At 36.7% G+C, this 22,720-nt stretch overlaps 1 protein-coding gene across 1 annotated transcript in view; it reads right to left on the bottom strand.

The window, feature by feature from the left end:
- Window positions 1–571: 571 nt before the first annotated feature.
- The window catches only part of sntb2 (syntrophin, beta 2), a 44,001-nt gene continuing 21,852 nt past the window's right edge, over window positions 572–22,720 (bottom strand). The window contains exons 2-7 of the mRNA XM_052123199.1: window positions 21,182–21,386; window positions 13,907–14,108; window positions 11,908–12,050; window positions 6,468–6,664; window positions 4,798–4,976; window positions 572–2,963 (exon numbers count right to left, since the gene is read on the bottom strand). Of these exons, the coding sequence (XP_051979159.1) occupies window positions 2,871–2,963; window positions 4,798–4,976; window positions 6,468–6,664; window positions 11,908–12,050; window positions 13,907–14,108; window positions 21,182–21,386 (1,019 nt within the window). The 3' untranslated portion in view covers window positions 572–2,870. The remainder of the gene's footprint in view (window positions 2,964–4,797; window positions 4,977–6,467; window positions 6,665–11,907; window positions 12,051–13,906; window positions 14,109–21,181; window positions 21,387–22,720) is intronic.

Genomic DNA, 22,720 nt, shown 5'->3' with positions numbered 1-22,720 from the left:
AGTGTCTCTGTCTTGGCATCGAGCCATGGGTTTTTTGTTCCCCACTTCGAAGTTCATAATTTATTTTTAAAAGTAACATTTCAGTTACTCTCGCAACCTTAGTTCCAAAAAAGAAGGGAACGAGCTTTACTGCAGCTACAGATTTTTCAATGTTCTAAGATGAGAGGTACACTCTCCTTCCCTACAGTCACAAAATCCTGATGGTGTGGCACTGGCACTGGCACATTTATGTCAGAATAGGCAGAGTGCCCAAGCGTCTCTAGTGAATCAAATTGCCATTAAGGTATAATGTTTCAAAGTCAATGCCCCCGGGAGGTGCTACCATAGCATCAGCTTCTGACGCAGTGTCTCATTCCCTCCTTTCAGGGAACCACGGTTACAAGAGCAACTGAAAGTCGTGAACAATTTTAACAAGTCTGAATTACATAATTACTGTAATTCTGACATGACGTGAACCGTAAATCACATCTATTGAACAATCAACATCAGGCATCCATCAACAACCACTGGGTAGAATAATATAAAATATTATAGACCTAGGAAAACTGAACCAGCCAAAGCAGACTCATTAAGGCATTTCAATGAACATGTTTATTTATATGAGACATTTACATACATATTGCATAGCTTCGGGTTACAGGCTGTAAGCATATCATACATGTGCAGATTTGAATTTTTGTATTTGATTGTTTACTGCAAGCTGCCACAAGGGAACTTTGGTCTTCAAAAGTAAGCTTTATGGGTTTATCAAATACATTCATAGTCTGAAGAATTGGTCATGACAAATATCCAACTGACAAGTTCAAACATCTGATATAAGTGCAATTTATTAACCTGGGCAATCATTCATTTGTTAACAGTTTCATAGATAAGAGAATCTACAATACAATGTGTCTTTAGTAAGAGGCGTGAACTCATAACATACATGGAAATCTTGTAACAGCACTTCATATGACCATAACTACGCTAGATCAGTGAAAGAAAAATCTATAACATGCCAGTCTAAAACACAATATGTTTTATTTTAATGGAGACTTCAGAAGAGTCACTGAAGGCCTCCATGTGGGTAAAAAAAAATCTTTGTCTCTGTGAAATATCTGTGGGGTTAAAATGTACAATAGACCATAAAAGTTTAAGGGCACTTAAAAGTCATCACAGAAGTTGCACGTGTGGTCCTTGTACACACAGTGCATTTTTACTCAAGACTTTTAATGGACCCAACCAACTCACTTGTGTAGTGGTCCTTATGTTAAAATAAGACTGACATAGGAATATTGTGCAAGTTGCCTTATGTAATTAATCTTAAAGAAAAAATGTCCTTTACACCCAGACACTTTAAGAGGGAGGGAGGAAGATACACCTAACAGAAATAACTTCTTTCAAAACATTAATAACTATAACCTGATGATGATGTGATGGGCTACTATAAGAGAAATCTTGCCCAAACTTTGTAAAATTTTTTCAAAGGATTGTATCAGCATTGCATGCATTAAATAAAATGCCATAATCTTAATAAAGGATTTATAATGATGCTATAATTGCTGTATATTTAACTCAAGCCAGTGAATTTCTCTCAAAAGACTAGATATCAGTGCTAGTACAGGCTGAATGCTCATCTAAAGCGCAAGCTATACATTGAAGGTGCACTCATCAATTTTGTTTGCCAATTGCTCAACTTTTAAACAGAATGAAATCAAATGGTAGATTAGTGTTTTTTTTTTTTTTACAAAATATGTTTAAAATGAGATGGAAACTCCAGTCATTTAAGTCTTACAGAAAAGATGCTTTATTCTATATGTGGTGCTGTGTGCAAATTCATGAGTGCTGCCAAGGGAATGCAACATTTTGCGAGGGAACAAACTATTTCATACAGGAGTGCAAATTGCTATTGCGAGCAACGCAAAACTATTGCGAGGGAATTTTGAAGGAAAATACAACTTTTTGTGAGGGAACAAAAACGATTTCTGAAATAAATTCCATCCCTGTCCTCTAGGGGGCCCTGTACACTTCTACAATGACGTCAGTAACAGAGAACTTATGTTTTTGCATAATGCTGTATTTATGCCTCCAAGTGGCAACAAACATAAAGGCCTTCATGGAGTGCACCTTTAATGAACAATGAATTAACTCAAGGCCTGGTGCCAGTTTGGTCATAAATGAGCCAAACACTTATGAAGTCTAGTAACAGATATAAAATACATTATTTCTAAATACACTGAGAAATGAATCATTCCTATTAAAAAAAAAAAACCTTATTAAGTAGAATGTTTAAAGAGGTTACAAATTTTGGTCAGTCATGAAGGAATATCATTAAAGCTGCATATCTGCATAAACAGCAGGTGTACATTACAATGATGCATATTCATAAAGTTGTATTACATTTATAAAACATACTTTTAGACATAACAGTCTTTACCATGCAATGCATAAAAACATACAGGTGTATGTACACACACACACACACACACACACACACACACACACACACACACACACACACACACACACACACACACACACACACACACAGGTGAATTACATGTAAAACAAGCATAAAAGATAATACAAGAATAATAGTTTGATTTGGGTTATCCTGCAAAGCTTTGCTGTGACCTTAAAGCCTGAATTTATTTTGTAAAAGCTCATTAACTAGATGAGAAGGCACTTGATCTGAGGAAAATGGGAATGCATCGTGCATTAGAAATGCAACACACCCGCACACATACAAACACACACAACCGCAGGCAAGCACATGCACACGCACACATAATCATTCAGCAATGTGTTTGACTACTCAGCTAACAAAGAAGCAGAACTATGAAAATACTGCTCGAGTAAAGTAATATAACTGGCATTATTTTCTTTCGGTTTTACGTTAGCAGTCCCAAACGTGCCAGTTTGGCAGAAAGAAATGAATGAAGCACAAACACCACCGGCTTTGGCCCAGAGTGAAGCTCAAACACCTACAGTGAGAAAAAATAGATGGATTACTCTGAAAACATTTAATAGAACAAACAGTTTTAGTCAACAAGTGTAAATCACATGTAAGTCTTTTTTTTTTTTTTTTTTTTTTTATGAACGGGTAATATTTCACCTCAATATTTGCACTGTGGCAATTTCAATATTTTCATAATGGACAAACCGATTTTAGTATTCAGTTGATTTCACTACCCCATGATGAAGCCACATTTGGTTTTTGACTATTGAAAATGGTACAATTTAACAATTTACAAATGGAGCCACATAGATGAGCCATACAGGACCTTAAAAATGTAGATACAAAAAGGAAAGTTTTTTTCTGAACCAGAATCTAAAACGATAACAATATATTTTATAGGGATGTCCCGATACGATACTGGTATCAGAATTTGGTCAGATAATGCGCTCAAATGTACTTGTACTTGTGCTCGTAAAAATGCTTCAATACCAAAAAACGATGTCATCTGACATACAAATGTACGTAAACATTCAGCGCACAAATTAAAAATGACATATCCTAGTGTGACTATAACTGCAAAGGTTGTAATTTAAAGGTGCACTCAGTAACTTTTTGTTCATGTCCTCTTGGACTCTGTGACATCTAATGGTGTGGATGCAGCATCATTCAAAATCAAAAGATTTCAGTTACAGATGCCATTCTAAAAATTCATTATTCACAATCAGCCGTGATTAACAAGACGTAACTGAGATTAAGAGAGTAATATTCAGATGGTCCTCATGTGATTCTAAAATGGCAGCCCCCATGAGGAACCCCTGCCCCATGTAGAATAAAACGGCTTTTATAAGGTTACTGAGAGTCTAAAGTCCTCATCTCATGTGAGCGCTCATGATTTTATACATATGTTTCAAAATTACAATTCATTACTTCAGGAGTGAAACTTTTCAAATGGGGAAAAATTACCGAGTGCATCTTAAATTAGATAAAAATTTTGTTTGCATGTGCTGTGCGCTTCAAATATGAGCACTATATATATACAATATTTGGAGCTGGTGTTGTGCGGACACACCTGCTCATACCTTTCAGAGATACTTGACTCATACTCGCACACTGTTTGTAGCAGTAGACAGTGAGCAGACTACACATATATTTAATTAAATAGCAGCCTTTTGCGGTTTAATAATCACTTTGAACCTGCTTTACTGTAGGTGAGAAACACACAGGAACGGAAAAAGCTTTGCAAAAGTAAAAGCTCAATTTAAATGGAAAAAAGAAATAACTCACTACTGTATAATTATGTAATATTTACTGTTATACTACAACAACTACTACTAATAATAATAATAATAAAACGATATTAATTGTATTATATTTAAGCAATATCTCACATCTGTGGTGCTCTGTTATGCAGCACTTTATTTGACAAATAAACTCCAAAGTTTTATTTTGTATCGAGGATCTGTATAAAAACACTTCATTTGACAAAAAACAACACAATTTTATGTTGAAAATTATTGTTCTATATTCATTTCATTAAAGTTTTAATTATTTAACTTTAGACACATTCTGATGATAAAATGTATATATTTTTGGGGGTGAAATATGATCTGTTTTTTTTTAACCTGACAGCATCTGAAAAACACTGCGTTTCTGTGTGAGACGCTAAGAAAAAAACGAAAAGAAAAAAACAAAAACAGTAAGATGACAAAGACATCGGTCTAGTTTATGATTACATAGAAAACAATTGAGAAACAGTGCAGACGAACACAATTACGCCTTCAGTGTAAACGGCCCCTTAGGCCTCCGTAAAGGACACATGTTTCATGACAGGTAAATATGATGTGTTCAGTCAATCTTACCATCTTGCCCTCTGGAGCACCAAAGTCCAGGTAGAGGTTTCTGACTCCATCATCTGCAGACATCTTAAGCCGCTCGTATGGGAGGTGAAAGAGCACTGATTCACCAGACTCCCGAGTGACAGTGAAACCTCTGTCGTAATGCAGGACCAGACGCACTTCCTGTCTGTTTAACACACAGCCTGAGGAGTACACACACACACACACACACACACACACACACACACACACACACACACACACACACACACACACACACACACACACACACTCATGTTGTGTTTCCATGTTTTATGGGGACTTCCCATAGACATAATGGTTTTTATACTGTACAAACTTTATATTCTATCCCCTAAACCTAACCCTACCCCTAAACTTAAACCTCACAGAAAACTTTCTGCATTTTTACATTTTCAAAAAACATAATTTAGTATGATTTATAAGCTGTTTTCCTCATGGGGACCGACAAAATGTCCCCACAAGGTCAAAAATTTCGGGTTTTACTATCCTTATGGGGACATTTGGTCCCCACAAAGTGATAAATACACGCTCACACACACACACACACACACACACACACACACACACACACACACACACACACACACACACACACACACACACACACACACACACACACACACACACACACACACACAAACCATGAGAGACAAAATGTGTTTCTGTTTCCTGTGCTGACTGGAACTAGATCTCCTCAGGAAGGAAAACACTGAACATTTCCAACATTCACTCTGGCCAACTATTGTTTTACAAGGAAAACACAAATCTTTGTCAATCACAACAGTCCGGTTCATTAGTTAAAAACCCTCCATAAAGAAATTGATAAGCCTTTCAAGACAGACCTACCATGAACTCTGAGATTAAGAGATGATGTATGATTCTGATAAAGCCACAAATCAGTGCGATTCATTTATGAATTTCAATTTAATTTATGAATACCCAAAGAACTACACTACCCATAACCCCAAACAGAAATCCACCAATCAGAGAACACGCTGTTACAATGGAAACAAAAAGATATATAAGAGCTCTGCAGTGCCCACTCTTTAACTACATAATAGTACATGTTTATATCATAATTTACAAAAATTGAAACACAGTACATTGTTTTTCAATTCATGTACATTGCATTTACTCGTTTTTTTTTTTCATTTCTAATCTGTCATAGCGTTCATGAACGCCAAATGGATTTCAAGATTTTCCCTGGAAAACGACTTCAATTTCAAGTTTTTTTTTGCCTTCAGAATTCCAGGAATATGACGCACAAGCAACATGGTCTACTTTTATGATAGTGGTGGCTTTAGTGAAGTACTATCACCTGCCATTGTTCTGAAAAGACTGACCAAGATTTTGATTCCTTGCATTAGAAAGAAAGCAATAATGGTTTGGAATGAGCGTGATTGATGGTAGAATTGTCATTTTTGGGTGAACTATTTCTTTAAGTAAACTATTTCTTTAAGTAGTCTTTTACTTGAATTTCTGCTTCAAATCAAAAGTTTGTTGTGATTTATCCTACAGTGGTTTGATTTGCCATATAGAATGTCTTGAAATCCCTACGGAGAAAATGGATAAAAAAAGTGGGATAAAATCTTCCAGAGCCAAAGCCGCTCAAAAGGTGGACAGTCGCAGTTGCGCTCTGTATTCACACATACCTATGGAAACTTCTTTGATGAGCTCTGCGGCTGAATGTCCTCCCTGCACCAGCGCTCGTGTCCATGTAGAAAGATCCCAGTGCGTTTCCACGCGAAACATGTGAGACTCGATTCCTCGACCTGTGCCTGTACGTGTGGCGAATACCAGATCCCCACCGAGAGCCAGGGAGCTGTTGATGCTGCCCGAGTGAACCAACCTAAACACAACCACATACTGTTCATCAAACTTCATCTGTCATACAGCACAAAATCTGAATCAGCACAAACAAAGGGCTTAACACCATGGGCGGAGACAAGAGTATGTAAGAAGTTTACAGATGAAATGTAAAAGTCCACTGTGCTAACATTAGAATACTTAGAATCTGAACTTTTCACAGAACTCAAAACTTTTGCATTTGTCACATAAAATAACATGACTGAATTCTTTTGTGTACAAAATGAGTGCCTCCCTGTGGTAATGATGCTTAAATATGAATAGGAATGTAGGTTTATAGTTTTTAAATAGCACTTACATATAAAAGACATATTACTATAACTGAAAGCTCTTATTTTTACAAATCCGTTCTAATGATCTCAGCTTTCCAACATTACCTAAATTAAGCTTCTAGTCCACTCAAGCCGAGATATTCATTAGTCGCTGCATCAGAGCCACACCAGCACTTCAGATCTGTATACTGTGAGGGAATGTGATTTCGCTAGATTTCTTTTTCCTAGTACGTTCTGCCATCTAGTGTAATGAACGAACACTTTTAGCAGGGACAGAGCAAACGGAGCCTGAATCACAGGCTTTCAAAGACAGGATAAAAATAATGTATGTTCATCATAAGATTGTAAACAAATAAAATGTTATTTATGAATTATTAAAAACTTTTTTCAAATGTGGGTATTTTTCTGTAAAATGAGACCAATATTTTGCAATTAGTCCACTGTATGTGTGTGTAAGGTGTGCTTTTAAATTTAGGTGTTAAAAATTGCAAACGGCAGCCAAAATAGTCGGCTGAGAGTGGTGGTGGCGTAGTGGGCTAAAGTACATAACTGTTAATTAGAAGGTCGCTGGTTCGATCCCCACGGCCACCACCATTGTGTCCTTGAGCAAGGCACTTAACTCCAGGTTGCTCTGGGGGATTGTCCCTGTAATAAGTGCAATGTAAGTTGCTTTGGATAAAAGCATCTGCCAAATATGTAAATGTAATGTAAATATGCAGCAAAGCTTAAGGGGTTAAGGGAATAGTTCACATTTTCAGGTTTCAATTTTGTCTAAAATATCCCTTTCAAATCAACATGAAACGCCACTCGCAACCCATTTTACTTCCATAATGTGGCATTTTCAAATGAAACAGGACATTCAACAAGACAAAGAAAATAAGGTCCATTTTGGTTTTATGTTGTCTTTAAATTTGCACTCAATATTTTCCTCATTAACAAAATCTGTACTCAGTAAGAAATTAATGATAATTGTGAAATGCTTAAAATCAAGGGCACTCACATGAGATGAAGACTCCAGTCATTTCAGTAACCTTATATAAGCTGTTTTATTCTACATGGAGAGGGTTCCCCTCATGGAGGCTGCCATGTTATGATCGCATGACCAACCAATTACTAGATCTCAGTTACCGGCCTGTTATTGGACATTTTCACTCATGGATAAGTAATCATGGCTGACTGTGATAGTAAATTTCTACAATGGCATTGGTAACTGAAAACTTAAGCATTTGAATGATGCTGCACTCAAGCCACTTGGTGTCAGTGTAAGTCCAAGACAACATGCATAGTGACTGATTGCACCTTTAAAGTGATAATGTTTCTTGCTTCATTACGGTGTAAACATACTTTCAAAACTCAAACTTCCTCCCCAATTAACCCAGAACATTTATAAAAATATATGACTCATTCATATATCATGAGCACATCAAGATGACCACCCATATCTCAACACATGTTCAGTATTTAGTAACTTGGCATCCCCCGACACACTACACCAGTAGTTTTCACAAGCAAAAAAATGGTCAGTGAATCTTAATGAAGGTCATTTAAATATAGAATTCTTAAAGGTAAAGTTGCAAAAACAGCCTTTTGAATTGTAATTAGGCCCGTCACGGTACATGACCACGATCATTTTTGCTGACCTCGATATTGCCCATTGTGTTTACATGTGTGTTTGTTTACATAAGAATGAATGTTACAAACATTTTAGCAAGTAGCGCTGCTTCAGTGCTCTCATCTGTTATTTTTTGTCAGAGGTGGGGCTCAGGCAGCTCCTCCACATACAGCAGTGTTTTTGGGCTTCAAAAATCTAAGGCACCATTCACTCCCATTATAAAGATTGGAAGAGCCAGGATATTTTTTTATATAACTCTGATTGTGTTTGACTGAAAGAAAGTCAAATACACCTAGGATGGCCATTTTTGGGTGATAATTTTGAATGGTAATATAGAGAATTTGACTTGCCCAACCGGACAAGTAGCCTGATTAAATCTCAACGAGGAATGTTAGCTCAATATTGCGGGATAACGGGGATTGAGCAAAATTTTAAACATTCCCGCATATTTCACTTTCAAAATGCAGAGAATTCCCTCTATCGCGTCGCCCTCTCTCCGTCACTCTTGGTGCAGCGTTAAGCAGCTTGTGAGTGCGAGCAGAGGGGAAGCACATATTTACTGAACTTTAGACTTTACATTTATAAACAGGTTAATTTGTTTACATTCATTCCTATGTAAACAAGCACAATGGGCAATATCGAGGTCAGCAAAAATCACATCATGTCCATAAACCTGTTAATTGGACATGTGAATGGTGTTGTACCATGTCTCTATGAGCGAGCGTTGCGATAAAACTATTGCTCCGGTTTATAAATCAACATAGCGGTCTTCACTGCAAGCGTGCAACGTTGGAGAAATCTAATTTCCTCTTGTCACATCATGGCGCTCCCTCATAAAACAGCAAGAAAGGCAGAAAATGCAAAAACGCTTTGTATAATAATACTGTCTGTAGAGTGAAGAGAAGCGCTTAAAACAGACTTATGCACCTGTTACACGTCATCTAATGTATGCATCCGAGGTATTTTCTGTGCAATTCTCTGGTATTTTCTCTGTATATAACAATATACATTATAATAATATGAATACTATAACATTAATAAATTACACACAATGAAAATCTATCTTTAATATGCATATCTGTTTTGAATATTCATCAGAACTGATTTAGAGTTCTCTCAGGATTTTATCTGTTAACATTTTCAATGAATTCGGTCAATATTAAACAGCCGTTTTTAATGTAAATGGTGAGAATTGACTTGTACTCTCAAAGAGATGATTTACCCAAAAATGAAAATTGGATAACACTTTACAAAAAGGTTCCATTTGTTAAGATTAGTTAACTACATCAGTTAAAATGAACTAGCAATAAACACCACTTTTATCATTTATTAATCTTGGTCAATGTTCATTCCAACATACAGTATAATAATACATTTTCATACATTACAATAAAAAAAATTATATGTTAGCATTAGTACATGCGCTACGAATTAACAATGAACACTTGCATTTTTTATTTTTGTAACTATTGTTGAGTTTACCCTACACTTTTACAATTTAAGTCCGATTTTCGCTTGCCGACAGGTTTGTGGAGATCGGCGACAAAAAAACTGAAATTATAGGCAAATCAGAGCTCGCTCCATAAGCAATGAATGCAATGTATGAATTATCAAAGATACGATCTGAGAGAAGCGCCTGGAAATATCTGGATCAGTCAGCGATTCTAAATCGCACAATGTGAAATGTGTTTTGACTGAATACAACTGCAGAGTTGACCTACAGCCAATGAGAGAGCAAGAATCGGGGCACTGTGGGAGGAGTCCTGATGTACCTGCAATGTACAAAAAATAAGTCTCATTGGACCGAAGAAATGGAGGAAATATTTGTGAAACATTGGCAGGAGTTGATGTTTCCTCTCAACTGTAGCACAACCGGGTGGAGAAAGAGAAGAGAGACAGAAATTGCCAATTCTCTTTGACAATCAGGTAAACAGGTAGATTTTTCTGTAGGAGATGCTTTTTATTGTAACCAATAAAATATCTGATTAAAAACATACACATCATATTCTGAAATGCACAACATCATGCATTTGTTTTCGTATCTTTTATCACTTCTCACGTGTACTCTGTTGTGAAATGTAATTTGGAGCCCAGGCAGAGTCTTCGAGGATTCGTCAATAGTGAAATGTTTCATTTGAAAATGCTACGACTTCCATGACAAGACAGACAGTTGTGTAATATGAACTGTACCACAATCTGACGTCTTTGAAAGTTGTGTAGTGTGTATGAAGCATAAATAAGATTGATAAATGCTGTAAAATATTGTTCATTGTTAGTTCATGATAGCTAATACATTATCTAATGTTAATGAACCTTATTGTAAAGTGTACTGTCAGTCAAAAACGTTCTGTAATCATTGCTCACCTTCATGCTGTTCCAAACCTGTCTGACTTTCTATCTTCCATGGAACTCAAAAGAAGATGTTAGAGAGAATGTTAGTTTCAGTCTCAATTCACAAGTACTCCAATATGGAGTAACAGTAAATAGTGACTGAGATGAACATTCTGCCACAAATCTAATTCTTTGTTCCTCAGAAGAGAGAAATTTATACAGGCTTGAGATTGAGTATTTACTGTCTTTCTACACTGTGTTCTTAATCCCTATCAGGTGTAAATGATGATGGAGGCTTTTCTTTTTTCTTTCTTACGTCCTTTCACTAAAAAAAAGTGAATGACCAAAAGACAAGCACGTGACAATGCTTAATGTCGAGCACTGTAATAGTGGTTTTCCTGACGACTGCATAATTCCAAACAGAAAGTTTGGAAGAATAAGTCCACATGGACTTGGTTTCAAAGCCGCATTGCAAAGCTCCGGTGTAGGAACATTTTAGCTTTAAGCCGAATGAGAAAGGCAAGACCAATTAACGTGAATGAGCCGGTATGCCGAATTTGTTTAAAAACAGTGGCAACGAAAAGTGGCAATACAACTAACCTAAAAGCACATCTAAAGCATAACCATCACATCCAGTTTTCCGAGCTGGGAACAAAAACCACAGTTGGAGATGGAGAGAGGCATTCCGATTCTAATGTCTGAATATTCTTAAGAATTAAAAGTTAATTGCTCTTTGAAAGGGTGTACTTGCATTACTATGCTATTGTATTATCATTAAAATGTAGAGTCTTAAAATGACAATAATATCATTTATAGCAATTTTTTTGGAACAATATATCGTCCAACAAAAGTAGTTATCATGACAGGCCTAATTGTAATAGTCAGAGAGAGGGTGGAGGGTGGTCTTATGACGTTATTGCAAGTAGTAACCTCGGCCAACATTACAAGTGGAGTTCAGAGATTAAAGTAGCAGTAAAAAAATAGATTACAAAAGTGTACAATGAGTTTTACCGTGTAGCAAGTATGGGATGTGTGAGGAGAGGGGCTGTCCAACTCTCATACATCCACGGCACTGACAGGAAGAGCAGGATGTCTTTCTCTGTTAGCGCCATGACAACACGTCTGTATTGATGTCGCCCGCCGTCCAACTCCAGCTTAACACAAACACACAAAACACATAAGGAGTTTAAATATGCACAGTTTGTTTAGGTCAATCTATGAAACAACTGCTGCCTGTTAATAAATTGCATTAATTTAGCTTTATTCTAATTTTAACAATGCGAAGTGCGGCTCAAAAGTCCGCTTGTGAACATTACCAATTATTTTAACACCTTAATTTGATTCAAAGTTGATTTGAAAAAATTATGAATTATAAAAATTAATGAATGACTAAACTTTGACAGATAATACATTTCAGAATGTCTTAATATTTGGTATGCCCCTGTTTGGCTTTAATGACAACATACACTGGAGCTGGAATGAACAAAACCGGTTGATTTGTGAATGTGCTAAAGAGCATCTTGAGTGCCATGTTCCATTAACATTTTGTGCTGATCTGTTTTTGACAAAGCGAAAATGTGTAAAAGTATGTCTGAGAAATGTTATATCTGTTGCTCATTTCCAACCAGTTGGCCTTTCACCAATAAAATTGTGTGCATGACGACGTCGTCCTTAAAAATAATACAAATAAAAGGCACATTGTCGCATACATTTTGGTTTAATCACCAAATAAATCTGGCCTTGAACCATTTCCATACAGAATTTTGTGTATATTGCAAATTGTATACCTTTCGCATCCCAGATGTGCCCAAATTTTGTCTGAACATCTTTGTAAAATGTTGAGAGTTCAGACAATTGAAATTTCATAATGAATTGTAATAGAAGGAAATGTCAGATGATGATGTCGAAATGCAGTAGTTGCTCGACTGAAATGCGGCGAAGCCCATTGACCCATTCATTGGTCCTCATGTTATGACCATCGCAGGTTGCCACCTGTTCTGACCCGGAAGCGGATCGCCAATGCCATGTTAAGGCTGGCAACCTGTGCTGAGTACAGAGTAGTGGGAGAAACCTTCAAGGTTAGTAAAACGACCATCAACTGATATGTATATGCTGTGTGTACAGCAATTCTAGAAACATTGATGCAATGTTATATCAGGCTGCCAAATGTAGCAGAGACAAATGAAATTGCACACCATAATTAATTGGCGCACCTTGTGGCACAGGTACGGTGCTCTGGGTGGTACACACAGCTCCAACAGATGGTTACCACGATTACATTACTCACAAAGAGAGGCCCATCCATTGTTCTCCAGGCACTTTTTGATGACAAGTGCATGATACCAGATATATTTGTGTTGGCACTCCTGGAAGTGCCCATGACGCAACCGTGTTTGCAGCGTCAGTTCTGTACAGGTAAGCCTAACCTAAATTCTGTCTGTTTCTGTACTAAATTTTCTCAACATCTGTAGTATCAACATAGAAGTTATGCACAAAAGTTAAAAGAAAAAGATTATGCAGAGTACTACACTTTATTAATTATTAATTTTAAAAACATTTGAAGATTACCCTCGACTGATGAACAAAACATGAGATAAAGTGGTTAAGAAGAGTAATTTGCTTGTCCTTGAAATGTTTACTTAATGAAAAATTGTCAGATTGATTTATGAGTTAGATATTATTTATAAAGTGAAAAATATGATGGTAATATAGTTGACACATAACCTGGAGACACAACTTCAAGTATTCTTAATAATACATTTTTAATAACACATTGTCAACCTATGAGTAAATGTGTCACTGGAATTCAATAACAAAGAATAGAAGTTGACATCTTCATTCCCATTTTGTGAAATGGGTAGTTTACTTGCTGTTTTGGTTGTGTGTACAATGAAGTCATTTGTACAATGATTTCCTGTTTGAAAGCACTTCCTGTCAAACCCCCCCATTCTAGTGCCCACTAATCAGAACACACAAACAAGAGTACATTTTGTGTGTAAGTGTCTGTTACCTGCTCAGCCAGCCAGCCGATGTGTTTGAGCGTGCAGTGTGTGTTGGTGTTGTTCAGGTAGGTGTTGATGTGGCTGAGTGTTTGAGGCAGCAGGGCGATGATGTTGGTGTGAATGGCTGTGAACCAGGAGTGAGCGTTCGATCCGTCTCTGCACCTCAACACCACAGTGTGCTGACCATCGGGAGAGTGAAGCTCCAACAACCTAAACCACAACATGACTATATTACTACAGAGAAATTCCACCTACCAGACTCATTTCCACACAAAAAAGCTCCATAAATTAGGGCTGAAGCGATTAGTCGACATTATTGACAACGTAGACAAAACATTGTTGACAAAAACTTTTTGTTGATGAATAGTCGTTTTAAATCATTTAATGTAACATGAGGTCATTTGAAACTAATGATGGTGTGTGAGAGCAGCACTGTAGTTTGTGCCTGACTGAGGAGAGGAACAATTACACAGCTCACAGATGCACTCTAAACTTCCAAAACAGCTTAAGGTGATGTAGATCACAAAGTACGAGGGAATTCTAATGCAAAACTACAAAATAAGTAAATACAGAAGCACTCTTATTGTGGAATATGTGGAGCTGCCGCTCCACTGAAGCGTGTCAAGCGTCTTTAAAGGAAACACCCCGACATTGCATGTTGTGCGGTCAGTGCACCCGGCTGATGCACACTCGGTCACGAGCATGCACTTAATGCTCATCCCTCGAGCATGCACTTAATGCAGCTAGATTATAACGTGATGGCTCGTGACTTATTGAATCATAATATATGCGTCACTGTGCATTTCTTATTGTGAAGAATGATATAAGCAGCTTTATTAATAAGGGAGTTTGTTTTTTGTGAGTTAAAAATGGATTGAAGTGAACAGAAATTTGAGAGAGGGTAGTCTTCGCCCCATTATACACTGCAACAAAATAGTGTTTAATTTGTTTTGGTTTTGGCTCGTTTTACAATAAGTATCTAAAACTCCTTTAAAACAACGTACATTATCTTTAGCAGCTATACTGCAGAAGAAAAAATTGTTAAAAGAAAATGTTGAATATAATTTTAAAAATACAAATATTTTCAAATTAACTGCCCATTTAAGGTCCTACCACAGCATCTCAATCGGGTTCAAGTTAGGACTTTGACTAGACAACTCCAAAACGTAAATTTAGCTTCTTTTGAGCCACTCAGAGGTGGACTTACTCATATGCTTAGGATCATTACCTTGTTGCATAATCCAGTTATGATCGAGCTTCAACTCACAGACTGATGACCGGACGTTCTCCTTTAGGATTTTTTAGTAGAGAGCAGAATTCATGTTTACCTCAATTACTGCAAGTGCCCTGACCCTGAAGCAGCAAAGCATCCCCACAGCATCACACTACTACCAACATGCCTGACCGTAGATATGATGTTCTTTTTGTGGAATTCTGTGTTTGATTTACACCAGATGTAATGGGACCCCTGTCTTCCAAACAGTTCCACTTTCGACTCATCAGTCCACAGAACATTCTCCCAAAAGGTTTGAGGATTATCAATATGAGTTTTTGCAAACTTCAGACGAGCCTTAATGTTCTTCTGAGTTAACAGTAGTTTTTGTCTCGCCACTCTTGATATAGATGCCACACATAGATGGCATTTTTGCCAGTGTCTTTCTGATAGTGGAGTCATGAACATTGACCTTTATTGATGCGAGAGAGCCTTGCAGTTCCTTGGATGTTGTCTTTGGCTTTTTTGTGACTTCCTGGATGTGTCGTCGCTGTGCAACGTAGCCAACTTCATGCTGCTGAATAAGTTCTATTTAGGTGTTGATTTGATTGAACAGGGCTGGCAGTAATCAGGCCTGGGTGTGTCATCCAGGTAGTCCAGCTGAACCCCATTATGAATGCAGTTTCATAGCTTTGGGTATTTAGTAACTAAAGGGGGCAAATACTTTTTCATACAGGCCCAGTTGGTATTGGATAACTTTTTTGCTTCAATAAAAACATTATCATTTAAAAACTGTATTGTGTGTTATTCAGATTGCCTTTGTTTTATGTTAGATTTTGTTTTTTGAAACAATTTATTATGAATAATACACAAAAACAGAAGAAATCAGGATGGGAAAAATACTTTTTCACAGCACTGTAACTGCACATATCCAGTCGCCTTGCTTCACTGCAGCAGTTCATGCGTCCATTTTTGATTGCTTTTTCGGAGATCGAAACACTTTAGTTCCAGGCATCCAGAGAATTTCCAGTCACTGATGGTCCACATTTTAATAATTATATTTTAAGACGATCGTGTTATCGTTAGTAACAATACTCGTGTTAAAGTCACTATGAACGAAGCACCTCCCGCTGTTGTTTTGAATGAGTTTGACAACTAGTAGTAAGTGTTCAAGGAACAAAGACAGCCATTACTTAAACTGATGAATTGTCCTTGAAATGGTCTACTGAACACACTCTTTTAGCCTATTTAAAGTTCCATTTCAATGTAAAAAATAAATAAAAAGAAATGCATGTGTTTCTCAATTAAGTATGCATTGCTTAAGTGTTTTTAAATAGGGTTTTATTTTTTCCCAAATCCTGTTTTCCATCTTTTTTTTAGAATTCTGTTTAAAAGTTTAATTAAAATTTCATCATCAAAATGGAGCCTAATTAAATTAATTCTAAAAACTTTTAACAATTAAAAATTAGAACAATTACTTTTCAACATACCACTGCATTTTGTTTAAACTTTTATTCAACACAACAGCACTCTTGCTTGTGATGTATTACTTTACTTTTATTGTTATTATCATTAGATAATGTATTAATACAATTTCTACAGTGAATATATCATTTTACTCTACAGTTGTAATATACAGTATTTCTGTTGCAATGTCTTCAATTTCAGGCATCTAGCTTTTATTTTGAATCATGCTTTTATTTTGACAGAAGCTTCCCTTTTGATTGATAAACTATTTGCTACATGACGTTAAAGCGCAATTGCTGTGATTTAATTATAAATAATACAACCCCAATTCCGAAAAACACATATGATGATTAACCTTGTGAATTTCATCGTTTTTGTTTTATGAACAGTAATTTCAAATCAGATGATTGCAACAAGCTCCAAAAAAGTTGGGCCAATGGAGTGTTTACCACTGTGAAACATCTCCATTTCTTCTAATAACCACTTATGTATTTAGGGACTTGTGGCGGAATGATCCGCCCCTCCGGCTCTTCATCTTCGCCCCGCCTTAAATTCATAATGCACCACACATTCTCAATTGGAGATGGTCAGGACTGCAGGTAGGCCAGTCTAGCACCCGCACTCTCTGCTTATTCGACCAGTATGTGGTTTCAAGTTGTACTGCTGAAAATACTGGGATGTCCCTGGAAAAGACTGTGCTGGCTAGCAGTATATGCTGCTCAAATTTTTTTTACTTATCTGTCTGCATTAATGGTGCCCTCACAGATGTGTGAGTTACCCATGCCATGGGCACTGACACACCCCTGGCCCATACAGACACTGGCTTTTGGACCTAATGCCTGGAGAACACGACGGTTGTGTTTTTTAAAAAAAACTATTTGAAATGTGGACTCAAAACACATACAAATGTGGACCAAAACACAAGGTTCCACTGTTCTACTTTCCATCCAAGATGAGACCAGAGAACTCAGCAGCACTTCTGGACAGTGTTGATGTATGGCTTCTGCTTTTCATGGTAAATTCTTAACTTGCATCTGTGAATGAAGTGGCGAGTGGTGTTGACTAATGACTAATAAAGGTTTCCAAAATAATCCCAAGCCCATGTTTATGAAATCCAAAACAGATGAATAATGTTTAACACAGTAACGTATTAGGGATCAGATCACAGGCATTCAGAAGTGGTTTTCATCAAACTATATCGTGCATTGTAGAGGGTGAAATGCCCAAAATCCTTCCAATTTGTCTTTGGGGAACATTGTTTTCAAAATGCTGGATTATTTGCTGAAGAATCTGTTGGCAAATTGACAAGTCTCCAATGATCCTTGGTCCTGAAGGACTAGACTGTTTTTGGAAGCTTCTTATATACTAGGACACGATTGCCTCCCCTGTTTAACATCTTCTGTTTCACATCGCCTTCTTATTTTAACTCATCAAATTGTTATTAGTCTTAAATTGCCCATCTCAACTTTTTTTGGGCGTGTTGCAATCATCAATTTGAAATGACTGTACATAAAAAAATATATAAATAAAAAAGGTAAAAACACAATGTGTAGTTGTAGTGTTTTCAATTTAGCAAAGGGTGAATATAATTTACAAATCACTCCTTTTTGTTTTTATTAGCATTTTTCATACTGTCCCAACTTTGTTCGGAATTGGGGTTGTAAGAAGCTGCGTGCATACAGTGGATTAGTGCTCTGCTTTGTCATCTCGTACAACGCAAATGATTCTCAATGTCTGTGCCGTTTCCAGTGTATGCGTGGTCTGCTTCACATTTACTTAAAAGCATGCAGCTTATGTTTAAAATTCACACTAGGACATATCACAATTTTAATTAGATTAAATTAATTAAATTTCAGTTTAAAAGGCGAAATGGAGCGCATGCTCAAATATGCATGTGAGCATTTGAAAGCAATCGTGTGTCAGTCAGACTGCGTGCGGGTAGTTCAAAAGTACCAGTACTTTTGACAAGTTACATTTAATTTTTGTGCATTCCAAATCGGATCGCACTCTGTCGACCGTGTTACCTTTCAAATTATAGTCTTCTGACTGCGAACGAATATGAACACATTTGTTAATGCGTTGTGCCAACGATGCACACAGATAAGGACTGTCCGCGTGCTGAGAAAATCTGGGCCGTGTGCGGATTGTCCACATCCGCACTGATGATGATGAAATACTTTGAGGGAAGCGATCACCAATACAGACAACCGAAGCACACTTTGGCCTTTATTATTAGCTTGATATATGCTAACCTTTTGTTGTACATTTATAATAAAAAGGTTCTTTCGAGGAGATAACATATTGGTTGATTTTTATTTCATCTGATCCGTTTACATACAAAACAACGCTCAGACAGACCGTAGCTCACAATTTTCCCCTTATGATGTCACGGCTAGTCAAATTCATCTCAACTAACATGCTTTACTAGTTGACTATAAATAATCAATAGCCATGCAACCCTTTGTGTCAACTAACATGTTCAATTGTGATGTATAATTTTTTGCCCTCAGTGTTGTTGCATAATAAGTAAATGTTCAAATAATCGTTTAACTGGTTAACTGCGTATTTATTTCTCAGTCAATTATCTAACTGTTACTCACATCGTGAGATCCCAAATGTACTCCACGGACACACAAGGAGATGCAGTGATGCTGATACATGCCTAAATAATCAAATTTAAATCTAAAAGTGAACATAAACAGCTGTGCAAAAAATATATCAGACTTGAGAAGTAAATTAAGCCTAACAGACCTGGCGCTGTCTAGTTTGTGATCAATATTAATCAATAAAAACCACTCACTGCTCTTGGCTGGATAACTTCATAAGCTTTAAAAATTATTCTTCTTATCATTTTTTTTATAAATATTATCATATAATCATAATTTAAGCAGTTTGACAGGTATGTAACATTTCATTACGTTTTCCAATTCCGGAATATTTACTTGAATACTTGACGCTAAGTCTTTTTTTAAATCCCCTTTTATCCCAATTTGGAAAGCCCAATTCCCACCACTACTCGTGGTGGCGCGGTTACTCACCTCAATCCGGGTAGTTGCCGCCACTTCTGAGACAGTCAACCCATACATCTTATCACGTGACTCATTATCCATGACACAGAGGAGACTCGCAGCATGTGGAGACACATCCTACTCTCCGCAATCCACACACCTCACCACACGCCCCATTGAGAGCGAGAACCACTAATCACAACCACAAGGAGGTTACCCCATGTGACTCTACCCTCCCTAGCAACCGGGCCGGCCAATTTGGTTCCTTAGGAGACCTGGCTGGAGTCATCAAGCACACCCTGGATTCGAACTTGCGACTCCAGGGGTGGTAGTCAACGTCAGTATTCGCTGAGATACCCAGGCCCCCAACACTACTTCTTTATTTGTAACTTTACTCTATTGTTTGTATTTGTTCTATTCCATACAAATAGTTCCTTTGTTCTTATTACAGATGGTTCACTTGTCTTGAATAATTGAGCATACTTGATCATTTAAAATGATGTTTATTCAAATTAGTTTGCATTTAGTTGTGAATCAAAATTGGTATTGAGAACTGTAAAATTGCTTTTATGTGTAAGCAAAATGGACATTATAACTGAAATGAATAAAAAATTAATCGAAACTAAATCTAATTGAAAATGGAATTGTTTTGAAAGCTTATAAATCCCATTTGGATTGGGAAATCTGTATCGATACACAACCATGGTTATTTTACTGACAATTAAGCAAATTCCCTCCGTTCATTTCAAATTTCATTCTTGTTTCTGTCATGGGGAAAAAGTTAACTTCAATTGTAAAGAATCTACACCATGGAAGCCTTTTTGTAGAATGTACCATCTAAAATAATATATTGCAACTATTAAACTTAAAAAAAAAAAAAAGAAAATTATTGCAAAAATGATTTCCTCTAAAACAAAAAATAATACAGTAATACGAATCAAATGAGAATCACCACTGAGAATACGGAGTATTACAAACCCTTAACAGGGTACAATAAGGTTGTATTCATTAACATTTGTTAAGTAAAATAGTTAATAAACTAACAATAAATAACTTTTACAGGATTTATTAATCTTGGATAATGTTAATTTCAAAATTGTGATCAAAACTTATAACTTGTAATGTAAAAAATGTACATGTTAACATTATTTAATACATTATGAACTAACATGAACTATAATGAACAGTTGTAACTTGATAAATTAACATGAACCAAGATTAATAAATGTTGTGAAAAAGAAAATTGTTCATCAATAGTTCATTCTATATAACACATTAACTAATGTTCAGGATGAGAACCTTATTGTAAAGTGTTTTCAAAAACTCAAAAGTAAAACGTCATTACAGTAATTTGAATTTGGGGGAAAAATAACCTAATTACCATGAAACTAATCCAAAGAGCATTAATGATCCTAAAAGTAGGCTTCATTCTCTTTATGCAAAATACAATTTTGGGGTGTATTAAATTTGATTCATACATGGTTTCATGACGTTCACCCAAACACAGCTGCTGTCTTCATGTGAACAGTGAAAACAAAATGACAAACTCAAAGTATGTCCTAAAGTTTCTATAGTTAATTTCTGAAATCACACACCTGTTCTCAAGGTCTGGCATAGTTAGGTTGCGGCTGATGAAGCTCATTTTCAGAGGGATGATCTTCCTGTCACGGGCCGCGCAGCTCTTGGGCGACTCGTCGCTGCTGCAGCTGACATTTGGAGACTGAAGACGGCCATCCCACGACAGCTCTGCACTCATGGAGGACTTCTTAAAGAGAGGAGACACCTCCCTGATGTACTTCACTGCACACAACACACATTAAATTATTCCTCAAAATATTTTTTTTTCATTAAAATTAAAATGGCCCAAGTGTGAAAGTGAAAATGTGTTTTATTCACATCTCAAGCACATTACTAGGTACATGTACATATGTAAACATTTAGCACATTCTTGTTCCCAAGACTTCGACCTAGTCCTATTTAGAGCCCGACAGATATATCGGTCGGTCGATATTAGCATTTCACCAATATATCGGTATCGCTGTATATTTTACCGATATGCACAGATATGAATATTTTTTCTGAAAAAAGTTACGCAGAAAACAATGCTTTAGAATTGGTGTTATTACGTAGTTTGTCCAGCAGAGCGTGCTTCGACTCCATTGTTTACAGAGATGATTCTGAACTGACGGTGGCTCTGCAGACAGGGCGGAATTAAGTTGTGTCTTCGTGGTACGTTGCTAACTACTTTGTGAAATACATACTGGAATGCTAATAAAAAATGACCCCATCATTGGCCCTTTTCAATATAACTAATATAAAAGTTAACCCTGTCCCTGACAACCATGTCACTCATGTCTGTTTGCTGTTAGCCAGCTATAGTTTGTCAGTGCAGTAAGTAACATCAGAGCATCTTTTTGCAGCTCAGCAAACAATGGTGCAGTGGTGGATTGTGTCTGTTGAGTGTTGATTTCACGCTACGTACTGATGTTCATTTATTCTTTATTTTCTCAGTGTTCATTTCTAGAATTTGTTGACAATGTATATAATATTAATGTCAAATATTCTTTGATAAAAATATTTGTTTAAGAACCCAGCCTTCTAGTGCCTTTGCATAGTCATATCGGTGCAAAATCGGTGAACAATCCACATAGAAAAGGTCTGTTTTCATTCCAGTTCAAAAATGTACTATATCGGCCACCATATCAGTAATCTGTGAATTTTCCCTCTCTAAAATCCGTATTGGTCTCAAAAATCCTATATCGGTCGGGCTCTAGTCCTAACGTAATGATCATGATCAAGATTGCAGAAACTTCCACATTTAGGGTCAATATATAATGGGAAGGGTTCAAGTCCAATCCTAAAATTTGAAGGGATACCTAATGTAGTGTGCATGCAGAACATTTCAGGTTTGAGACTTCTCTTTTTTTGTTTTTCTTCTTTTTTTACGAGGGTGAGTAAGTGCAATTTTTGAGCATTTCTCCTCACTTTTGTGTTGATTATCTTTGGTAGAGGACTAGATGGGAACCTGATATTTTCACAGATATATGTCCTCTATGGCAGCATTCTGCTGTAAACATTTTGAGTTTGCGATTCCACTGATTGAGTTAGAGCTAGTAGATATCTGGGGAAAAGTC

Source organism: Xyrauchen texanus, chromosome 49, assembly GCF_025860055.1.
Source record: "Xyrauchen texanus isolate HMW12.3.18 chromosome 49, RBS_HiC_50CHRs, whole genome shotgun sequence".
Classification (NCBI taxonomy): domain Eukaryota; kingdom Metazoa; phylum Chordata; class Actinopteri; order Cypriniformes; family Catostomidae; genus Xyrauchen; species Xyrauchen texanus.
This window is presented reverse-complemented; position numbering and strand designations above follow the sequence as displayed.